Source organism: Oryzias melastigma, linkage group LG9 (genome assembly GCF_002922805.2).
Source record: "Oryzias melastigma strain HK-1 linkage group LG9, ASM292280v2, whole genome shotgun sequence".
NCBI lineage: Eukaryota > Metazoa > Chordata > Actinopteri > Beloniformes > Adrianichthyidae > Oryzias > Oryzias melastigma.
Window position 1 is genome coordinate 30,513,744 of NC_050520.1, and position 22,321 is coordinate 30,536,064.

General features: G+C 39.9%; 3 protein-coding genes across 3 annotated transcripts; 2 read left to right on the forward strand and 1 right to left on the reverse strand.

The window, feature by feature from the left end:
* Positions 1-2,432: 2,432 nt before the first annotated feature.
* On the forward strand, positions 2,433-7,171 carry LOC112148055 (P2X purinoceptor 4). Its single transcript, XM_024274842.2, has 12 exons — positions 2,433-2,637; positions 2,709-2,856; positions 3,664-3,735; positions 4,922-4,994; positions 5,067-5,163; positions 5,249-5,329; positions 5,406-5,547; positions 5,622-5,758; positions 5,827-5,920; positions 6,720-6,785; positions 6,855-6,959; positions 7,053-7,171. The coding sequence occupies exons 1-12, from the start codon at positions 2,495-2,497 to the stop codon at positions 7,083-7,085; spliced, it is 1,191 nt and encodes a 396-aa protein (XP_024130610.1). The 5' UTR covers positions 2,433-2,494; the 3' UTR covers positions 7,086-7,171.
* A 2,302-nt stretch (positions 7,172-9,473) lies between these two features.
* On the forward strand, positions 9,474-13,023 carry gucd1 (guanylyl cyclase domain containing 1). Its single transcript, XM_024275894.2, has 6 exons — positions 9,474-9,812; positions 9,899-9,983; positions 10,063-10,228; positions 10,302-10,393; positions 11,474-11,715; positions 12,083-13,023. Exons 1-6 carry the CDS (start codon positions 9,806-9,808, stop codon positions 12,172-12,174), a joined length of 684 nt encoding a protein of 227 aa, XP_024131662.1. The 5' UTR covers positions 9,474-9,805; the 3' UTR covers positions 12,175-13,023.
* Positions 13,024-13,646: 623 nt separating this feature from the next.
* upb1 (ureidopropionase, beta) lies at positions 13,647-21,167 on the reverse strand. Its single transcript, XM_024275893.2, has 10 exons — positions 20,968-21,167; positions 19,270-19,441; positions 18,941-19,028; positions 18,750-18,844; positions 18,520-18,678; positions 17,600-17,769; positions 17,309-17,390; positions 17,191-17,233; positions 14,435-14,589; positions 13,647-13,785 (listed from the first exon to the last, which is right to left on the reverse strand). The coding sequence occupies exons 1-10, from the start codon at positions 21,066-21,068 to the stop codon at positions 13,702-13,704; spliced, it is 1,149 nt and encodes a 382-aa protein (XP_024131661.1). The 5' UTR covers positions 21,069-21,167; the 3' UTR covers positions 13,647-13,701.
* Positions 21,168-22,321: the final 1,154 nt, after the last annotated feature.

The following is a 22,321-nucleotide window of genomic DNA, read 5'->3' on the forward strand; positions in this document are numbered from 1 at the left end:
GCAGCGGAGCCACCACCAGTGTGTGAATGTGTGTGTGAATGGGTCTGTGACTGTGAAGTGCTTTGGGCCCTCGAAGGAGGGTAGAAAGAGCTATACAAGTATACAAGTATGTATATATAGCATTACCTGCGATAATGCTAGTGTGAATGCTGTAAGCTGAATTTGACCGCTGAAGATGCTAGTGCTAATTTGTGAAAACACTGAAGTTAATAGCTGAAAACACTGAAGCTAGTAGCCTGCTAAATATTAGCTAAATACCAAATTAGCCTAAAAAAACTGAAAAAAGCATAAATTAGCTAAAAGAGTTAGCATGCAGCTGAAATATTAGCTGAACTTCAAAATAGCCACAAAAAAATCGTAGTAAATGCCAAAATACTCCAAAAAGCTATCATAATCCCATTGTAACTTTTAACTTGACTACACTCTGACTCTAATATAAAATAACGACTAATCGACTATTAAATTAGTCGTCGACTATTTTAATAGTCGATTAGTCGACTAATTGTGGCAGCCCTATAGGGAATGCTGTTTGTTCCTTTTTTTAATTTAATTTTTTCATCTTCCGTGCTTCTGTTTAGCGGACAAACTCATCACTTCCTCCTCTCTTTTATGTACCTGCACGCTCACAGATGCTACAAGGGTCTGAGCGAGATGCTGATCATGTTAAAACGCAGAACACCATCACGTTGTTTAAAAAGTATAAACACCAGTCAGAAGTTCATCGCAATTATAGTGGAGAGTCGCGATCAAATCCAGCCAACATTAGTCTGAACGAGACCAAAAGATTGTGGATGTGATGCGAGCGATTCCGAATCGAGTGGAAATATATACCAGCTTTAATGCATACAGCGTGTGATGTAAGCGGACCAAACGTGTCCAGTCTGAATCCACCCTCAAATCCTGCCTGGAGGCCTGGAGTCTGAGACCCTCTAGGACTAAATGAAAAGATGGAGATGTCTCCAGCTCTGTAGCTCCTTTACTGTGGACTGTCAGTTTCATTTTCTCCTATCAATGCCTTCATCTTATACTTGAACATTCAACACTGAAGCATTAAAATAAGTGTTAGAAAGTAGTTAAATGGATAAACCAGCATGTCTTTGTTTGTGTTAGGAGAACAAATCCAGAACAATATTCCATTTAATGTCCAAAGGGCCGTGAAGCCCGTCTGTGCAGATACGACAATAGGAGCTTCATTTGAGAAGAAGACTGAACACAGATGTTGGTGTGTGATGTAAAAATTGTTGTTTTTTTATAGACTTTATATCAGAGATCCAGTTGGACCAAATGCTGTGTCATGTGTTCATGGAATCCAGTCCGCTATTGGAAATAAAATGAATTCATAATCTGTGTGGTTTGTTTCATTTATAAAGACCTTCCACCACCAGTCAAGGATAAGAAACACAATAGGAAAACATAAAAAGGATAGAACCAAATAAAAATAATTTTAAAAATAGATTAAAACCAACATAAAATAGAATAAAAAGGCTAGGCTGATTCCAGAGTTTAGGGCCCAACACAGCAAAAGCACGGTCTCCTCAGAACGTACGTTTGGTTCTGGGAACCAGTAGCTCAGTGGGGGAGTATTTTAAAACCAGACAGGAGAGATAAGGAACTGCCAATGACTTAAAAGTAAAAAATAATTTTGATAAAAATCAAGCTCTGCGCTGGCAGCCAGTTCAAAGAGGCTAAAATTGGGGTTATATGGTCAAACTTTTTTAAATCTTGCTGCTGCATTTTGGACCAGTTGCATCCTGGCTATTGAAGCCTTGGATAACCCAACAGATAAAGAGCTGCAATAATCTAGTCTGGACAGCACAAAGGCATGAGTGATCTCAGGATCAACTGTCGAAAGCTGCCGGTAGATGTAATAATAAAAGAACAACCAGATCACCTGCATCTGTTGATATGAAAACATCAATAAAATGTTTAAAAGTGCGGTTTCTGTTCTGAACTGTAAAGGTTCCAGGATCTCATGCTCATGTAAGAAGGTGATCAATTGTTTGTATACAATGTTCTCTAGGACTTTAGCAACGAAAAGTTAGGTGGGTTGTAGTTTAAAACCAATGCAGCATCAAGCCAGTGTTGTTCAGCAGTGGCCTCACTTCGTGGAACCTAAAGATTGGTCCGAGTCTTGAGGTCCTTTAGGTCAGTGTAAATGCAGAAGACAAAGGTGTTCCAGCCTTTGATGTGTCTCCTCATTATCTGACTGTAGCATGGAAATGTGTGGTCAGATGTTTGAAGGACAGCGTGCAGCTGCTGGGACTCTCCTGGTGTAATTATGTGGAGAAAACACGTCTACCCCTGATGTTTCATCAGCTGGGTAAACTGACACCACAGCAAAGGTAGCAAGTCTGCACCGCAGGGGCTTGTTACAACAGAAAAAACCCCACATTGGAATATTGTGTCTATCCCGAGCGTCATTTGAATACAACGATTTGACTAACTCTGTCTGTTCATCATCATCGCTCAGTCCGTCACAGCAAAGGCTGCAGACATGAGCAAAGCTACAGGCTGCTGCCGGGGCTTTCTGCACTACGTCTTCGACTATGAAACCCCCAAAACTTTGGTTATACCCCACTTTGGGGTCGGAATCATCTTCAGGTTCACCCAGCTGCTGGTAGTCCTGTATGTGGTGGGGTAAGTCCTGAGTGTGAATTACTGATGGGGTTGGTTGATGTGGTCCTTCTTAAAGGATGAACCTGTGGCAGGTATGTGTGCGTGGTGCAGAAGGGATACCAGGACACGGACTCTGTCATCAGCACCGTCACCACCAAAGTCAAGGGCTTTGCCTTCACCAACACGTCTGACATGGAGCCACGCATGTGGGACGTGGCGGACTACGTCCTCCCACCTCAGGTATTCCAGTCTTTATGTTCTTTGATTCATAAACAATCGATGGATGTGCCAGTTGATGAATTCAGACAAAAAATTCGGAGCAAAAGTTTGTGAACAGTGAGTGGTCTTTTTTCATGGCTTAAAGTTTAATATACATACAATTTTGAAGACAAATGTATCTTAAAATGCGTGTTTCTAGAAATTTTCTAGGGGGGGGGGGCAGCCTATGAATATGCCTAATTTAACCCTTTAATACCAGTGTCTGTGTTATGTGTGTAAAACCACAAGCGGACAGAGTAATATGTGGGAATGCTTTCATTATTACATGGGTACGAGTTATTATTTTGTGGGAATTCGTTATTCCATATGCAAGAATTATTATTTCGGAGGAACGAAATGCTAATTTGTGGGAACTAATTCATATTTTTTGTACCCATGTCAACGGCTTCCTATTGAAGATTTACCATATGTTAAATATGTTGTGTTTAAGTAATATCAACAATCCCTCAGCTGTTAAAAAGAAGTTTGATGCTACAATACAGGATGACTGAATGCAATGAAAATGGCAAGGCTCAATAATTCACTGAAACTCAGTGTGTATTTTGTATTTATCTTTTCTTTTTGTGAACTTTCGATCACGCGTCATTGTGTTTGGTGATTTTCTTCCATTTGAGTTTGAGTTAAAAAAGTAAAAGAGTTTGGCCCTTTTTGTACTTCAAAAGCTGACGTTCACTTTACTTCTGTTTGTGATGCTTTTTTTCATCTTTCTAGTTCAAAAGAAATGGATTAGAAACATTGTCACCAACTGCTTTGCTTCTTTTCTAACAGGGTGATAACTCGTTTTTCATCTTGACCAACTTGGTTGTGACCCCAGAGCAAACTCAGTCCCACTGTCCCGAGGTGAGCCACAGGCCCAGCATTACTTTAGGGTTGGAGTTCATGTATGACCATGTGTTTGATTTAACCCATTTGTAAAGAGCAACAAAAAAAAAAAGTCACAATCTCTTTGATTCTAGCTTATATATCTTATTACACTTGATATTAGTCAAAACGAACTTATTACTAACTTTTCAGTAAGATGTTACTACTTGTTCTAAATCTTGAATATCTATGGGGTCAAAATTATTTGAAACCCAAATAAAACAAATTATTGGTGATTGGCCAAAAAGGCCAAAAAATTGTTAAATGTCCAAAACTTTTTGCTTTTCTAAGAAGACAAACTTCATAATTTTCAGCTTCAAATGTTCTGATTTTTAGGTTTCAAAATTCAAAATTTCAATTTTAAAGAGTTTTTATCAGTTTCAAATCTTTTTTTTTAACTTTCAGGTCTTTGTTTTTTTAGTTTTTGAACCTAGAAATGTAATTGGATAAAAACTAATATTATTAAATGTAACACATTACAGAGCTTTTATTAACTGACTCAATGTTTCACTAATAGAAAAACATCTTATTTTATCTTTTTGAACTTGTTTTAAAAAGGGATATTTCCAAGTGTATATACCCCTTTATTAAAATACTTTTTTTTATCTTTTTATGTTTACATTCTGCAGTATTCTTTTATGCCTTTTTTATTTTCTTGATTAGTTTTATAGTTTTAACCCTATGATTTTGTTGAAATAAGAAAAGCTGATTGAAATATACAGAAAAAAAAGAACTGCCAATGTAACAACCAACCAAAATGTCAGTGTTAACAGATTAATGATAAAATGTTTTATCCAGCATGTGTAATCATGCAGCCAGGCCTGTGGTCTGCCCTCTAGTGGACGTCTTTAGTAACTGCAGTGCTGCACTGACAGCAAAGGAGTTCTTTCATAGCAGTATGTTGACTCCAGGGCATCAATTTGATGGGGTTAATCACAGAGCTGACTCGGATTTTTGCTTTATAACATCTAAAACAGCTTTTAAAAATACATTTATGTAGTAAAAATCACTGATGGGGAGGAAATTAAACATGGTGCTCTGTCTTGTATTAGCCACAAACCTCATTAAAGCAGTAAAAACAAATCCAGGCTGTGTCGTTTAGTTTGTCTGTTATTTTTGTAACCTGGTGTGTGTCAAAGCTAACTTTTGGTCCTTCCTCCTCCAGCTTCCAAAACCATCAACTGTCTGCGCAGACGACTGCGACTGCGTTGAAGGATATAATGATCCTCGCGGAAATGGTCAGGTTCTTGCTGAAATGGGCTCAAATATCATCTTTAGGTGGGCATAATGAAACAGGATTTCTCCCCCAGGTATCCGGACAGGACTGTGTGAGAACTTTTCCACCACTGTCAAGACGTGCGAAGTCTTCTCATGGTGTCCACTGGAAGTGGACACAAAACTGCCAAAGTGAGACTCACCTGCTGTGGTGCTTCAGTTTGTTCAGGTAGAATGTCCCCAATGAGACCTAACGGGAGGATTTCTTGTCCCGCAGAAAGCCGGTGCTGGCTGCAGCAGAGAACTTCACAGTGCTGATCAAAAACAGCATCACGTACCCCAAGTTCAACTTCCACGGGTCGGCTCTGCTGGTGTTATGCACATAAACATTTTTTGGGGTTTCCTATCATACGATTGTCCTCTTTCTCTTCTAGAAGAAACATCCTGCCTCATATTAACTCCTCGTATCTGGCACACTGTGAGTTCAACCGCTTGACGGACCCTGACTGCCCCATATTCCGCCTCAAACGCATCATGGCAGAGGCGGAAGAAGACTTTCAAGAGATGGCAGTGAAGGTAAACCAAGGAATCGCAAAGCAAAACCGTGAATACAGTTTTTGCTAATGTGTTCTTGCTCTGTTTGCGGAAAGGGTGGCATCCTGGGAATTCTCATTGACTGGAGCTGCGACCTCGACTGGTGGGCCGGTAAGTGTCTTCCCAAATACAGCTTCCGGCGGCTGGACAACAAAAACCCGGGTAACGACGTGGCCCCAGGGTACAACTTCAGGTGAGTCTGCGTTTTAGTAAAGAGAACGCTGACAGAGACGTCAGACTCACAGAATGTTTTTTTTTTAGATATGCAAAGTTCTACAAAAGAGCAGACGGGACGGAGGAAAGAACGCTAATCAAGGCGTATGGAATCCGCTTCGAGGTCATCGTGTTCGGCACGGTGAGGCCTGAACAGATCCTGAAGAACAAGGGTGTCAAGCTCAACTGCACAACAAAAAACAAAAGTACACAAAAGAGGGCAAAAATAAAAGCAGAATTTAAAAATCACTAAATACAAAGCATGTCTACAGTTTTCCTTGAAATAAAAGTTTACCTAATCGTCTTTCCCTAAAGACAAAGAAGACATTTGACTTAAAAGCCCAATAAAAGTTTGCATTTTGCACCCAAACAGGCAGTTTGGCTCCTAACATTCTAGACATAAAGCCCAGACAGGGGGGTCAAACTCAACCGCACAGGGCCCAAAATCCAAAACACACCTTAGGTTACGGGCCGAACAGTGTTATTAAACACTCTAAAACAACATTTTTAAAACTTTAAAATCATAACTTTTTAACATAATTGGACTACATATGATAATGCTAGTGGGAATGCTGTAAGCTGAATTTGACCGTTAAAGATCCTAGAGCTGATAGATGAAAACACTGAAGCTGATAGCTGAAAACACTGAAGCTGATAGCTGAAAACTGTGAAGCTGACAGCCAGTTAAAATATTAGCTAAATGCCAACTTAGTCTTAAAAAAAAAGGTTTGCCAAAACAGCTAGCATGTAGCTGAAAAAATAAGTATAGCCTTAAAATAAGTCATCAAAAACTGAAAAAATTAATAACAATAAAATAAAATGATCAGGAGGGCCGAATAGAATTACCTGGAGGGCCAGATCCGGCCCCCGGGCCTTGACTTTGACACATGCTGTAGAACGAGTTACTCTGTCTGCATTGATTCTGCTTTTGATCCCTGCAGGCAGGAAAGTTTGGAATAGTTCCAGCGATAGTGAACCTGGGGGCAGCTTTGTCCTTTTTAAGTCTGGTATGTAACAATTATTAAAAAGAAAATCCTTGATACTCAGAATCTCACTGTTGCTAATGCTGTCACCAGGTGCCCATTGTTGCAGACTGGGTTATGCTGACATGCATGAAAAAGAGGGATCTCTACACCAAGCAGAAGGTGACATATCTGGTTGAGAGTCCTGACAGTGAACCTGTAAGTGCTCTGAAGTCATGTGTCGCTCTTCTCGACTGTTCATCAGTCCTAACATGTCTTTTGTTTTGCCTTTTGTTGTATCTTATCATCCAGGTTGCAATGGGGACCACCTACGGCACCCAATAAGTCACTCAAGCAGCACAACATACTTCTTTGTGCTCCAATAATGTTAAAAGATGCTATTTAAGCCCATTAATAAAGCACTTTCTGTGTGTTAGTGTGTCTATGTGCTGCTGCTTCAGTTAAGTCATTGTTTTGCTGTCAATAAGTCCCAAAAATTATTATCCGTTAGCCTAGAAAGTTGACGTGCTCTAGGTAGAAGTGGTAACCAAACAGGAAGTTGGAGGAAGACTCCACCCACAGCGGAAATGTGAATATCCAATCAGAGGGGTGGGGAGGGGAACGGGACTGTTATCATTACTGGAGCTGCAGATCATGACGTGGAACTTCTGAAATGACGTGGGACTTAAATGGTTGAACCAATCACGAAATTCAAATGTAAGATCATCATTTAGTCAACAATACATGCTTAGGTCAACCCAGTGTTAGCATTAGCTAACAATGGGAAATTCCATTAAAAGTTAGCATCAAGCTAGCAGACTTTTAAATTGATTTGTATTTTTTATTACCGGTAATCGATTATTGATTTATTCATCTTAACTCAATTCAAATTGATTATTGGATGTTATTATCCCAGCCCTACTTTCAAGTGTGTTCATATCAGCCCCTTTTTGTAACTGAAGCTGAACTTTATTTTAGTTTTAGACGCTCGGACCGGACCAGAAGGGAGGAGATTGAAAGAGAGCAAAGACAGGGAGATGCAAATACAAAGTCTTGAGATAAGACAAGTGTCATAAGTGGATTACCTGTGTTGGTGCTCATTCACAGGTATAAACCATTGACAGTATACAGACACCTGGACTAATCATCCCCTCCCCCCTTACGTTCCAAACAGGAAGTACTCGCCGGTCCCAGAAAGCCAAAATCCCGTAGACTTCTACTGAGAAATAAACAGCTATTATTCAGTCATTCTGTTTGTCAGAATAAACATTCTTTTTTCATGATATATTTTCTTTATCGCAAGTTGTTCAAGATATAAACTGGCCAATCAGATGCCTCAACAAGAGCATGTGGTGCCCTCTGGCCCCACCTCAGGCGTTTGAAGCGTTTGATTGACAGATTCTCGCACCAGTCACTTCTTCCTAACACTGTCTGGTCCCAAAATAGTGAAATTGCGCGATATCCGTAAATGGTGGCTGAATTGATTAGATTTTGTTGGAACCCGAGATAAAAACCTTCTTTTGTCCATCTGTGTTCATATCAGTGGTTCACAATCACACAGGATCTGCACAATTACAAGTGTAAAGTATATCAACACCATAAAAAGTCTTCAAGGGTTATTGTTCATGTAGCACCATTTCATTAATTAATTATTAAAAAAAGATTAAAAACATTATTCTTAAGGTTCTCTAAAAGTAGATGTTTAGTATTATTTAAATTCCTGTTAGTCCTAACCAAAAATAACTTTATTAAAACTTAAATATGAAGACTCCATTAAAATAAATATATCTGAATATGTAAAAGAACAGTAAATTTGATATATACAACTCATTTTTATGAAGTACTGCCTACTCAAATATAAACATGTTTCAAAAGTTTTTTTTCTCCAATATTTATGTTGACTTATTTTTATATATATATATATATATATATATATAGAACAAAATAATAAGAAAGAAAGAAAGTTTTCCAACCCAGTGGCATAAATGAAAGTCCCTTTTAATTTTTTATCACGTCTTTACAAGATGAGACCTTTTGAATTTAAAGTAAGATTTCATGCCCTAAAGCCACTTTCATTTTCTGTGTGTCCCAAGAAGAATATGCTATGTTGATTTAAAACGATTATAAAACAAAGAACAAAGATCCTTTTATCATCATTGCTAAGGTAAGTTTAAAAAAAATCACTATTTAAATTATTAGTTTGAGAGCATGCTCAGGTTTAAAATGTGAACTAGTTGACTAGTAACGTTTTAAAATATGTAATAGTTTTCTAGTGGATCTAATCTATGATATGTTTGCAAGAAAAGATTAATTCTGGAAAAACAAATTTGCTTAATTAATTGATAATTATGGCTAAATATTTCATACAAAAATCTAAATATGCTAACAAAAAGCTATGTTTTAATGTTTTTCTCGAATAAATTGTTTTGTATACTAAAAACTTAAAAAGTATTGATTCCTGTACCAATACAAAAGCTGTTAGGACAGTCAAAGCCTTGTCTTGTTTGGCGTCTAAATTCTATTTATTTGTTATTATTTTTCTTTTCCTTTCTCTGTTTTTTGTTACCCCTCCTGGCAGGTTCTAATTAATTATTTTGTAATTCTCAGAACTGGCTCATTACTTGAAATGTCTTATATGATTATTTGTAAGTTCTACATTTTGACAAAAATCTACGATTCGTTATTTGGACTGACAGTCCTCCACGCCGCAAGGGGGCAGTAGAACAACAAGCGAACTAACATGCAGCCTCTCCGTGGGCAGTGAAGGGGGGGAGTACTAGCAAACAACTGAAAAGTGAAGAAGACAACAGAGGCGCTGGCAGGACAATAACACCGAAGTCTGTTTTTTAAATATATTTTTTAATTCCTATCATGTATTTTACTTGTTAATAATCGGATGTTCGGCGGGGCTGCGTCTCGATGCGCCGTTTTTACCGAGCAGCGGGGAGATTTCCTCCTCAACTGGCATAGATGAGGACAGGCAGCCCCGCCTGGAGGGTGGGAAACAGGACTGTCGAGTTTGCTTTGAGTTAGCAAGCCGTCCGCTAAAAACAGAACGCAGCAGAATGACAGGTGAGAAACGTGACACATCCATTTAACTCTTTGTATCCACACTCAGAGCGGCTTTAAAAGCGATGTTTGTGACGCGGTTCCCTCAGAGGATGCCATCCTGCTGAGTGTTCCTGTCATCCGGCAGCTCTACCACTGGGATTGCGGCTTAGCCTGCTCCAGAATGGTCCTGAAGTAAGTTCACCCCGACTTTTGACCAAAAACCAGCAGCGAGTCCACTTTAACACAAGATTTTTGACCATCTGGACTGCAGGTACCTCCACCCTCTGAGTGATGAGGAGTTTCAGAGAGCATGCTGGGAGCTGAAGCTGACAGAGAGCGTGTGGACCATTGACCTGGCCTACCTCATGAGCCATTTAGGAATCAAACACTGTTTTTACACACAGACGCTCGGAGTAGATAAAGGCTTTAAGAACCAGGTACTTAACAGAGTTTCTGCTGTTTGGAAACACTCATGGAGCTTCTGATCTTAGCTTTTACTTTGTCTTGCAGTCCTTTTACAAAAAACATTTTGACACAGAGGAAGACAGAGTGAACGAACTCTTCCTGAAAGCGGAGAGCAAAGGTGTGATTGTCAGGAAGTGGTGAGTTTCATCTCATTTATCCATGTGTTTGTTCATCAGTGTGTTGAGTAGAGCTGCCACAAACAATTATTTAAAAAGTCGACTAAACACCAATTATGTTTTCTTATTAGTCGACTAATTGAGTCAAGCATAAACTGGATGTAAAGCACACATCTTAACCATCAATAGCTTTAAACTTGATCTAAAAACTAGATATATAGCATCACATACGATAATGCTAGTGTGAATGCTGTAAGCTGAATTTTGTTGCTGAAGATGGTGGTGCTGATAGCTGAAGATGCTGAAATTGATAGCTAAAAATACTGAAGCTGATAGCTGAAAACACTGCAGCTGAAAATCAGCCAAAATATTAGTTAGATGCCAAATTAGCCTAAAATATTGAAACAGCTAGCCTGTTGCTGAAATATTTGCTAAACTCAAAAAAAGCCAGAGACTTTATCCAAATTTCCTCCCCAACCCCTTACTACTAAAAAACTATATAGTGTGGTACTATTTAGTGCCCTGGATTTTAAAGGTAATTCAGACACTATGCTCACTACTTTTCTTTAGTTTTTCTAAAAACCAGATGATGTCATTGATTCCTGGAAGTGAAAAAATGGAAAAAACGAATAAAAATGAACATTTCAGAACATTCATTTATGACTCCACTGTGTTCTGATGGTGTAAATGTGGTTCGTTTATTCAAATATTACTTTTAAACACGTTTATTTGTTCGGAATTTTTCGACCGCATAATCTATAATCACTAATCTAGTGACCATTGATGTAAGCTACTTTTCGCAAAGACTTCTGTGAAATTTCCAGTGCACTCGATTTTGGAATTGGTAGATTCGGACAGCACTAAAAACGGCGAATGCACTATATAGTGATTAAGGGGAATTCGGACACAACCTGAGTTAGCCAAAATAGCTAGCATACAGTTGAAATGTTAGCTAAACTCCAAAATAGCCTAAAAAACCCAAAATAAGCCAAAGTTAGCCAAAACAGCTAGCATGCAACTGAAATATTAGCTAAGTCGATTAGTAGACAATCGTGGCAGTCCTAGTGTCGGGCGTATCTAACATGTGCTGTCCTCCCACAGTTCGGTGACGGTTCAGCAGATCCAGTCCCACCTGGAGCAGGGCCACGTCGCCATAGTGCTGGTCAACGCCGTCATCCTGACCTGTGAGCTGTGCTCCTCTCCTGTCAAGTACTGCTGCTTCCTGCCCGTGGGGCAGAAGTGTTTCTGCAGGAAGCCGGAGTACCAGGGTCACTTTGTGGTTTTATGTGGGTTCAACAAGACAGCTGGCAGCATCTTCTACAACAATCCTGCTTATTCTGACCGTAAGTCTGATTTGTTTGAAGCTTAATACTATTTAATCATAATTCCTCATGCTGGTTAGGAAGAGCTGCACGATTAGGTTACATATTATCTTCGGTAAGGTCTAAGGTACTAGCAGTTTAGCTGGGATACGAGGTTGAAAAGTTAGAGATTTTGTGACCCCTCCGGTGTTAAAGGGTTGAGAAGATTCATAGCCATTTTCCCACAATCAAAGGTCATTTCTTATTTAGAGACTGTTTTTATTCTTAGTTACCATAAATTGTGAGTACAAATTTTACTCCACATTTTCTTGAATCTGAATTCCCTGAGCGCTGTAGGTGTGATCGTTTGGAATCAGCTGCTGCTGTACTGTTTTCTGTGTTCTTTCAGGCGTGTGCTGCACCAGCGTCAGTAACTTCGAGGAGGCCCGGCAGAGCTACGGCACAGACGAGGATATCCTCTTCATCTACAAGGAGAGTTGATGGGCGGCGAAGAGGAGGATGCTGCCGTCTGTTCCGTGTGCTGCAGGTCTGCACTCCAGTGGCTCAACATCTCATCCTTCATTTGTAAATAGACCGGACCTCTGAGCACGTCAGAACTGGAGCTCTTCCCAGTTAGTTTTTACTTTCTGGATTTTAAAGACTTTGATTCAGGGAGTTGACTTTTAATCTGATGTGTGGAAGCTGGAATTAACAGGAAACAATGTGCACATAATTTGGGGTGTCTGTTGATAACATGCAGTATTGTGTGATGATGTGGAGCCTCCGCAGCATCCATGAAGAAGAGTCCACAAAAAACGGCCAACAGGTGTTCTGTGAGTCTCAGGTAACCAGTAATATAAAGTGTGACATCCACCAAACAGCAGCGCTTCACCAGTGCAATAATCACAACGCTCATGCTCGCCGTGTTTGTCCCGGCGCCGTGGTGACGAGCAGGAAAATAGTGTTGGGCTGGTCCAGCTGTCGACATGAGGTCATTTCCTCTCCGTCTCAACTTTGTTTTTTTGGTTTTTAAAAATGCTAATGTCTGTGTTTTTTGCACTACAGTTTTCATACAAAACACAATAGTGTTATTTAAAGAAAACGTGCTTTTCTAGGTCTATACAACGTCAACTCCTTCTAGCTCTGCTTTCTGCTGGAAACAAACGGCACATTTTAAACCTTTCTTTTTTAAAATAAACATAGAAGTATATTTGTTTTATTGTGGAATCAAAAGATTTTGAAGACACGGTGAATCTTTAGTTTCCTCTTATGTGAATAATGAAGTCTTACTGTATGTTACTCTGTTTAATTAAGGGAATAAACTATGAATGGGCTGTTTTTCCTAAATCACTCTTTGTTTGACTCTTCCTCTCAGCTTCTCTATTCTCTGCATCTTCTTGTCTCTTTCTCAGTCAAACCAACATGGCTGCTCTCACTACAATCTTCCACTAGAGCTGGGCTTCAATCAATTCAATTCACCAAAGCCTGGATCAATTTGATTCTGGTTTTTTTTTTTTTTTTTTTTTTTTTTTTTTTTGATCCACTCAACTTCATTTAATTTTGAGTTTTCATATTGAGATACATTTATTTAGAAATACATTAATAATCTGCTGTTTTGAATATCTTTATATTAATTTACTTTGAAGTGTTACATGGATTCTCAAAAGGAGAAGCTCTAACAAAATGTTCAGATTGTAAACATTGTTCTGCCTCTCATGCATCAAACTAAATCTGCTCTTTCGTATATGTTCATCGTCGGTCTCAGAGGGGGGGTCAGGGCTTAGGGAGCGATGTGTTCTTTGATCATTTTTAATGTAAAGGTAATGCAGTTCCAATGGGGGACCTCAACGCTCAGTTTTTTAGACGGTCTATGAGGGAGGTTGGTCTGAGTGAGGAGAATGCAGCTGATAGGATGAGATGGAGGCAGATGATTTGCTTCAGCTACCACATTTAAAAAACAAAAGAATCAAATCTTGAACTTTTGCGTTCATTTATTCAAATGGACAGCAGATATGAGCTCGAGCTGTTTCACTCCTTTATAATTTTGGGTTTGAAGTCCTGACCAACCGCCTTGGTGAGTTTCTCAGCGTACTCCGCGTAGCGTCCAGTCATCTGCACAAACAGGGTCAGGTCATGAGTTAGTTATTGTCAAACTAAAAAAAAAAAATGTCCGACGGCAATCGTGTTTGAAAACAGCTTTCATAATCTTGAGAAAAGAATAATCAATCATTAAACCGATCATCTTTTGATGATTTATTATTATGAGAATGCTGTTTTTAGACAAGATGTTAAAAAAAAACTGTCATTTTCTAGAACATAGTTTCTATATTTCATTGGAAATTTGTCTCTTGGGTGGGGACGGGCCCATTCACTGATTAAGTCAGCCCCTCTTCCTGTCACCCATCTGTTCACACACTTTCTCACTAGCTACTGCACAAAAATATCAGAGCTATCCAGCCGTACAGTTTTGATTCATGCTCAGACGGGGATAACAAAGAGGTTCATGGATCTATTGGAGTGGATGGATCAGAATGGAGTGGAGCAGGGAGCCAACGTATTCTCTACATCACAAATAAGCATCTTTTCAAACATGTTTCGTCTGCTTCTGATTCACAATGATTTGAATAAAGAATTAATCACAAACATTTAAAGCTTCATTTTCCCAATGTTTGTCCTCCATCATCAGAAAAATACCCCAAGAACATGTTAAAAACATCATTTTCATCAGAGACTCGTGTCTTTTAAAAAAAGGAGTGTTTACCTTAAAACTCCACTTGTCACTGACTTGTCTGTTCAGATTCAGATCCATTTCCACAACCAGCAGTCCATCTCGGGTTCTGGAGAGCCCAGGAGTGCGGCTTCCGTCAGGAGCTGCTACGTAACTGGACCCATAGAAATGTCCAAATTCATGGTGAGCTGAAACCAGGAGAGCTCTGTGACTCACTGTAATGGGACAGCGCATCATTCAAGTGTCCCGTAAGAGAACCATCTGTTGAGAACCATCTTGATGAATTAGGAAATCAGAAAAAAAGGTGAGCCAGTTTAAAAATTCTTTATCCTGAGAGACTAACATTTTCAAGTCTCACTAAAGTGGAGCTTTTCACAATTTTAAATGATTTTACCCAATGTTTGAATGTTGGGAAAGCAGCAGAGATGGAAGCCAAAGACTAGTTAGTGAGTGTGGGAGTTAGTAGTCAGGATGAAACCCCCAAGATCCATAAATCCATCAAGAACAAGATTTTAACTGACAGAGCTCAGTGAATGTCTCATACAAGGGAGAGGAGAGGGTGCAGCGCTGGAGGACAGAGCCTCATGGGAAGTCCAACAATTAGCTAGGTGTAGGTACCACATGTGGTCGGCCTGCAAGATCGGCTCGGGGGCTTGGGACTAGTGGTGACATCACACTAAAGTAACGCCAAATAGTCAAACGACTTAGTGTTGAGATCTGCTCGGGCTATTATTTATAATTTTCCATTGACAGCTCCTTCACTAACGTCTGCTCTCCTCAGTGTTTATGTCACTGAGCAGAAAGTGAACGCTGCATATTCTAGCTGGATTTCCTCCAGTCTGTGCGACCAAAAAGAAGTTCAAGACTGGAAGGACTGAAAAAATTACATGCGAATAGTCACTTTTATTTATTTTTTTAGTGGCGACCAACGACAAACTAGCATGCTACTCGCTAGCACCCACTTTAGCAGAAACTTTACGATTTCTGCCTGATTTCTCTCTATTAAAATTGCTATCCTGTAATGATTCTCCTCAATCGGATTATTTTGTTGTGAAGGTTTTTCCGATTGATTACAAATATTGCGCCCCCTTTTGTGATTTTTTGGGTACTTGTTCGGACCTTCTCAGTTCTTTACTCGGGAAGACTCCATGCATCGTAATGGTGCATGTGTATCATTTCCTATGTCCCGTGATGGTGTTCTCATGGTCCGGACCAATCAGAATCTTACACGTCATTAAGTCCCAAGCCGCCGAGCTGATCTTGCAGGCCGAGCACATGTTGTATACCTACACCGGCAGCACAGGATCAAGCCCCGACCACCAGAGCGATAGAGGCCTACCACACCAGACAAGACCCAAAGTCTACAGACCTTTCCCCTAAATTAATATCATGGAAAAATGTGTTATTTGACACATTTCCATTAAAAAAACGAAACATTCACAGAAAATAGATTCAGGGCCCACTGTTTGATTTTTTTATTTATTTATTTATTTTTTTTGCATAAATTTGGGTTTGAGCTCAAAAACCCACAAAAACAGGATTTCAAAAAATTGGAATACTTCTTAGATATTCATTGTGATTTGCCACCAAACTCACATAAAAATGATGCATTTTCTGACATACTGAGTTTTTGGCTCTAATGAGCTCAAAAGACAAAGAAATATGACCAATACAGTGAGGCAAAACGTATTTTTGTGTGATTTTGGTAGTTCTCCATCTAAATCATAGAAGGGTCTGACATTTTCATCTGAGGTTCATGTCCACTGTGAGATATAACATTTTAATAAATATTTGTATGTATACAAATAAGTATTTGAACACCTGATAAAATAAATGCTAATATTTGATACAGCGACCTTTGTTTGTGATTCTACAGATCAAACGGTTCCTGTAGTTTTTCACCAGGTTTGCACACACTGCATGGCAGGAGGGATTTTGGTCCACTCCTCCTCACAGATCTTCTCTAGATCAGTCAGGTTTCTGTGCTCTTTGCTGAGAAACAGAGTTTGAGCTTTTCTATTGAGTTTAGGTCTAGACACTGGCTAGACCACTCCAGAACCTTGATATGCTTGTTAAGGAGCCACTTCCTGGTTCTCCTGGCTGTGTCCATGAGGTAGTGGTTCACCAAAATCTCTCAATACATGGCCGCGGTCATCCTCCTCCCGAGTAGTTCTGAGTCATTGAGATCCCACCAGGTGAGAAGTTTAACGGAGCCTCAGTCTGAGCCCCAGTTCTTCCGTTTTCTGAGAACTGCTCCAACAGTGGATCTTCTTCACCAAGCTGATTGACAATGGACCCACAGTCCTTTCCAGCCTTGTGGAGGTCTACAACTTCGTCTCTGGTGTCTTCAGACAGCTCTTTGGTCTTGGTTATGTTATTAGTTGGAGTCTTACTGATTGTATGTGGTGGACAGGTGTCTTTAAGCAGCTAACCACCTCAAACTATCAAACGTTTGACTATTTAAAAGTGGATTAACAGGTCTTTGAGGATCAGAATTCTACATGATACATGTTTAAATACTCATTTACAGCATACAAATAAATTATTTTAAAAATCATACAATGTAATTTCCTGACTTTTTTCCTCTCTCACAGTGGTCATGCATCTAAGATGAACATTTCAGAACGCTCCATGATTTCTAAGTTGGAGAACTCCCAGTGTAATCACAGTTTTCAAATACTTGTTAGCCTCACTGTATGCATCAGGGTTTGCTGAAAGAATCTAGATTATATTTGTCTTCGGCTTCCCTCGGCTGAAAATGTGTCTCACAAGACATAACCATATGTTACCTTTCCTTCCATCCCCTGATGTGAATTCATTTTTGAAGGTTTCCTGCAGAAAGTACAGATTCATTTTTAGTTTGAAGTTTTTCTTCATGACAGAGAAGTATAAGAATAGGTGACCTACTGTTCCAACACGGTTGATTGCACATGTGAAACAGTGGTTGGCTATGGCAGCGTTTCTGGCTTCTATCGACCACATGGGCTCGCTGTGGAGAGAACAACAGAGTTTCTGCATTTCAAGAGGAAAGGATTTCTCTCTGCATCATTTTTGATGAGCTAAACTTGGATGTGAGTTTCTAAAACTAAATGCAAACCCATTCTCTCTCAGCAGAATTTATCTGACAAATAAACTCCTCCATTACTTTGTCTCTTTTGGCAAAGTAGTAAAGTATCGTGAGGTCTGTGCTTGGGTCACCTGAGTCCTCCGACTGTAGCAGAGGGATTGAAGATGATCTCGGCTCCGTTCATGCTGAACATGAACCAGTTGAGTGGATGATGGCGTCCGTAGCAGATGTTGACGGCGATTCTCCCAAACTGTGTCTGGAACACTGTGTGGCCGGTGTCTCCCTCCATGTAATATGTGGACTGTTCCGGAGAAAACATCACAGTCAAAGAAGGGATCAGGTCTGCACAGCTGTTGGGATTTGTTTTGGACCAATCCTAACTTTATGGGTGATAGTGGTTTCCTTTGAACTTAAGGTATGTTTTAAAATAATTAGAGTCGGGAATCGATTAAAAAAATGAACTAATTAATTGCAAACCTGGAAAAAGTTAACTGCAGTTAATTAATTTTTTTTAGTCTCAGTAATTGCAGACCACCTATTATCTGCGAATAATCACAATATAAAATCACACATGAAACATTTATTTTTAATAACTGCTGTCAATCAATTACAAAAAGAAATCTGATTAATCGCACTTTTGTGTTGGGATTAATCACGATTAATCACAACGTTTAACCAGGTAAAAATTATTTGTACAATATGGCACCGGACCACGGATGAATTAGTCGCTTTTTGTGAAAAATGCTCTAAATCCCAATCATAGAAAAGAATGAAGCACCAAAAACCCTTTGAATATTTATTTATTTTGTAAGTGACCATGGTATAAGCAAGATATTACCCGACGAAATGTTTAACTAGGGCCGGGAATCGATTAAAAAAAATTAACTAATTAATGTCAAATATGGGAAAAATTAACTGTGATCAATCTTTATACATTTTTTTTAGTCTCAGTAATTGCAGACCACTTATTATCTGCGAATAATCACAATATAGAATTGGGTTATTTTTACTGCAGAGTTTTTCGTGTGAAGCTCCCGATTCACCTGCTCACCTCATTAAAGTCTCCCACTCTGGGAATGTGATTCTTCCGGCTCTTTCCCAGCACATTCCCAGAGTTGGAGATCACCACCGCTGCGTTCCACAGTTTTCCGTGCAGCTCCTCTCTCTCCAGAATTGGAGAAATGATCACCATGTTGTATTTTTTGGCCAGCTGAAGTAGAGAATAGTGAGCATGGAGTGTGCATCTCCTGACTGTCGTTTGCACTGCAGTGAGGGTTTCACCTCCTGGCAGAAGCGCGTTGTGTTCCCTTCCTCTGCAGACTCTGCAAACTCGGTCCATGGTTCCTTCTCACGGGTGCAGAAAGCAAAGGGCATGGCTGGGAAGACAGAAATCCCAGTTTTGGCTCTTCTAAAACCTTATCTGAATGACTGATGAGAGCGTGAATCTGTAAGTGACAGAAGGAAAGGCTCACTCCAGGTTTCCTGAAAGCAGATGATGTTCACACCACACATGGCCGCCACCTCCACAATCTCACCAACTCGACTGTGGATGGCGTTGATCTGAAGAGATAACATGCAACCACTGTTTGTGCATTGTCCTCTTTTTACTCAGTGTCACATCAATATCATTTTTGTTTGCTAGATTTGCCACGATTTGAATAAAGAAATCTTAATTTTCGTTAAATATGAGAGAAATGCCACAAGAACGTGTTTCTTCATTAGAGTGGACCTTTAAGCACATTTCCTCCTGTCTTCACCAAACAATAGTTTTACTCTTTAAAGTGAAGTCCTGGGTCCTGACCTGGTCCAAGACTGGAGCATCAGTTGGCAGAACAATCTTGTGCTGAACCAGCCCGACTCTGGTTCTTCTGGGTGGTCTAAGCTGCTCCTGCGAGGCGTCAAACTTGAAGGCTTTCAGCTCGAAGTCTCGCTCAGAAGCAGCTTCCAGCGCAAACGCAGGCAGGTCCAGCTTCCTGTGGGAGAGGGCTCTTCATCAGTGCACAAGCGGCTCACACTCACATGTCAGCTCTGGGCTTAAATACAGAAGTTCCCAGGCAGCAAGGCCAAGTGGACCCCATGTGGTTTAAAAGCGGGACGAAAATGTGGATCCAAAGGGTTCTGTCCACATTGGTTTAAGTGGACAATCAGTGGAGGTTAGCTATGCTATTCAGCTGCCTGGTGGACAGCGGAGCTCGCTAGCTCGCTACACCAGAGCTTGCTAGCTCAATACAGTGGAGCTTGCTAGCATGCTACAGCGAAGCTCGCAAGGATGCTCTATGGCTATGTCAATACAGAGAATCTTGCTAGCTTGCTACTGTGGACCTCGCTAGATTGCTACAGCAGAGCTTGGTAGCTCGCTACACTGGAACTTGCTAGCTCGGTGTAGAGGAGCTCGCTAGCATGCTACAGCGAAGCTTGCTAGCATGCTGCAGTAAATTTTGCTAGCATGCTTCAGCGGAGCTCGTTAGCAGGATACAGTGGAGCTCACTAGCTTGCTACTGCGGACCTCGCTAGATTGCTACAGCAGAGCTTACTAGCTCGATGCAGGGGAGCTAGCTTGGTTAAGAGGAGCTCACTAGCATGCTGAGAAGCTCTTAGCTTACTACAGCAAAGCTCACTTGCATGCTACAGTAAAGCCCACTAGCATGCGGCAGTGTAGCTCGCTTCAACAGAGCTCGCTAGCATTCTACAGTGAACCTCGATAGCTTACTACACTGGAGCTTCCTAGTTTGCTACAGCGGAGCTCGCTAGCACGCTACGCCGTCCACCAGGCGGCTGGCTAGCATAGTGAGGCTACCCACTGAGCCCCTACTCAGGTCAATGTGGACAAACACAGTTTGGGTCACCACAGAAACTGCGGATAAACTCAATCGAGGCCACATTTTCTGCCCACTTTTAAACCATAAACCTTATGAGGTTCACTTGGCCTTCTGGCTGGGTTATTGTTTTCATTAACATTTTTCAACATTGGAGTGTTGGCATTGAAGCATGGTAGAGGGAGTATCATGGCATGGGGAAAGGGGGGTACTGTTCATTGTAAGGGATCCAAACAAAAGTTATGGGAAAACTCGTTTAGCTAAAGGAGGCGTGGAAAGTGGGCTGTATTTTAAGTCTTATTTTAAGATCAAAAGTGGACCTGAACTGCTCAAAGCCTGAGGACAGACCTGCAGGTGGAAGATTAAACCAGAATGTCAACTTTGATGTGCTGCAAACTAAAGCATTCAGTTTCTCCAACGTGCATGAAAATATTGACATAGACAGTCAAAAACTATAAATGAGACGAAATTCCAAGTAAATGAAGCTGCAAATGCGCTCTGCATGTACCACTCATGCTGCATGCTCTCTATCTCTTAATTGGTCATCTTTTCTTTGAACCACTGAACAGTTGTACCCTGCAGACCAGAGCAAAGTCCACGCTGCAGAATAATAATTTACCATGAAAACATGGAAAAGAGTGGACAAAACAAACAAAAACCAGGCTCAAAATGTTTCTACTCACACAGTTTCCTTCCCAAATAAGATCCGTTTCACCTCCGCCAGCTCGGCCTCGGGAAGGTGCGACTCCAGAGATTTCTCCAGGGACTCAAACTCACAGGACATTTTCACAGGTCCAGAGCTCCACAGCAGCAGCAGAGGAAGCAGCACGAATCACCGGTTTGCACACTTTCTCTGTTCCTCCTGTTATATAATCTATAATGCTCTCCAAAGACCAGCCTCCAGCAGGGAGATGACCTTTGGCTTGGGAAACCCTCTTCATCCCTCTGCTGGACCCTCTTGGAACTGAATGGATCTGTTCCTGCTTTGACTCCAAATCAGGCCGATCCCAGTTGATTTCAGTTGAAGCAAAAACACTTAAGCAAGAGCAGCAGAACATGTTCCAAGATATACAGACACATTTTTCATTTAATTTTAACTTTAGATTTAATTTTGTTTCATACTGTTTATGTGATTCATTTGTGATCAAGTTTGTGATTAAACAGCCTTTCAGTGACCAATACTAAGTAAATTATAAAGTTGCATTACCTGCGATAATGCTAGTGTGAATTAATTTTGCTGAAAGTAGTTGCTGAAGCTTTTTTGCTGGAAATGGTGACACAATTTTCTTTCATTGCTGAACAGATTTGCTGAAAATGCAAAAGCTATTAATAAAATGTTAAACTTGCCAAAAGATCTAAAATTTTGTTAAAGAACTATGAAAGAGCACTGAAGTTAAACTACATTTCTGAAAAAATTGTTGTAAAATTGCTTAAAAATCCCTAATACATTCAAATTTTTTTCAAAAATATTTAGTGTGTTGCTTGTAAATTAAATTAGCCAAAAACATTAGCATGTTGCTAAAATAGAAGCTAAACTATAAATTAGCCTAAAAAACTCAGTAGATAACAAATTATCCTAAAACGTTAGCATGTTGCTAAAGTTTTAGGTAGACTCAATTGTTTTTTGAAAATTAATATAAAAGATGAAAACATTGCCCATGAATATATTTAAATGATTGTTACTAATCTACTTACATTTCCTCTGGGGCAAATTTTGCTCAATAGTTCAAAAACTATAAAGTTTATGAATACCAAAAATAAAAGTAACAGCTGAATGTTTTGATAACAAGATTACTGAAATCGCTGAAAGTGTGATTGAGTTTTTACGTGCTGAGAAACATTAAAAAAAAGGGAGCAGGAGAATTACTATAGTGTAAATGTTAACTAAACATTTTCACAATAAGTAAGAATACAAAACAATAAGATCTCAAATATTTACTGAAGCTGAACCACAAGTTAAGCTGGTTAAAAATAAATGTTTGAATCAAAAGGAATTTTTGAGTAAATTCTCACATCAGACAATAGGATTTATATTTA

Bases quoted from the DNA above. Each gene is read 5' to 3' on its own strand.
- LOC112148055 (XM_024274842.2), top strand. From the start codon at position 2,495: ATGAGCAAAGCTACAGGCTGCTGCCGGGGCTTTCTGCACTACGTCTTC. The intron at 5,164-5,248 runs GTGAGACTCACC...CTTGTCCCGCAG, and splicing joins GTGGACACAAAACTGCCAAA to AAAGCCGGTGCTGGCTGCAG. The intron at 5,759-5,826 runs GTGAGTCTGCGT...TTTTTTTTTTAG, and splicing joins GCCCCAGGGTACAACTTCAG to ATATGCAAAGTTCTACAAAA.
- gucd1 (XM_024275894.2), top strand. The intron at 10,394-11,473 runs GTGAGTTTCATC...GTCCTCCCACAG, and splicing joins GGTGTGATTGTCAGGAAGTG to TTCGGTGACGGTTCAGCAGA. The intron at 11,716-12,082 runs GTAAGTCTGATT...GTGTTCTTTCAG, and splicing joins CAATCCTGCTTATTCTGACC to GCGTGTGCTGCACCAGCGTC.
- upb1 (XM_024275893.2), bottom strand. From the start codon at position 21,068: ATGTCCTGTGAGTTTGAGTCCCTGGAGAAATCTCTGGAGTCGCACCTT. The intron at 17,770-18,519 runs GTGAGCAGGTGA...TCTCCGGAACAG, and splicing joins GAGTGGGAGACTTTAATGAG to TCCACATATTACATGGAGGG. The intron at 13,786-14,434 runs GTAAACACTCCT...CTGTTTGTGCAG, and splicing joins GTGACAAGTGGAGTTTTAAG to ATGACTGGACGCTACGCGGA.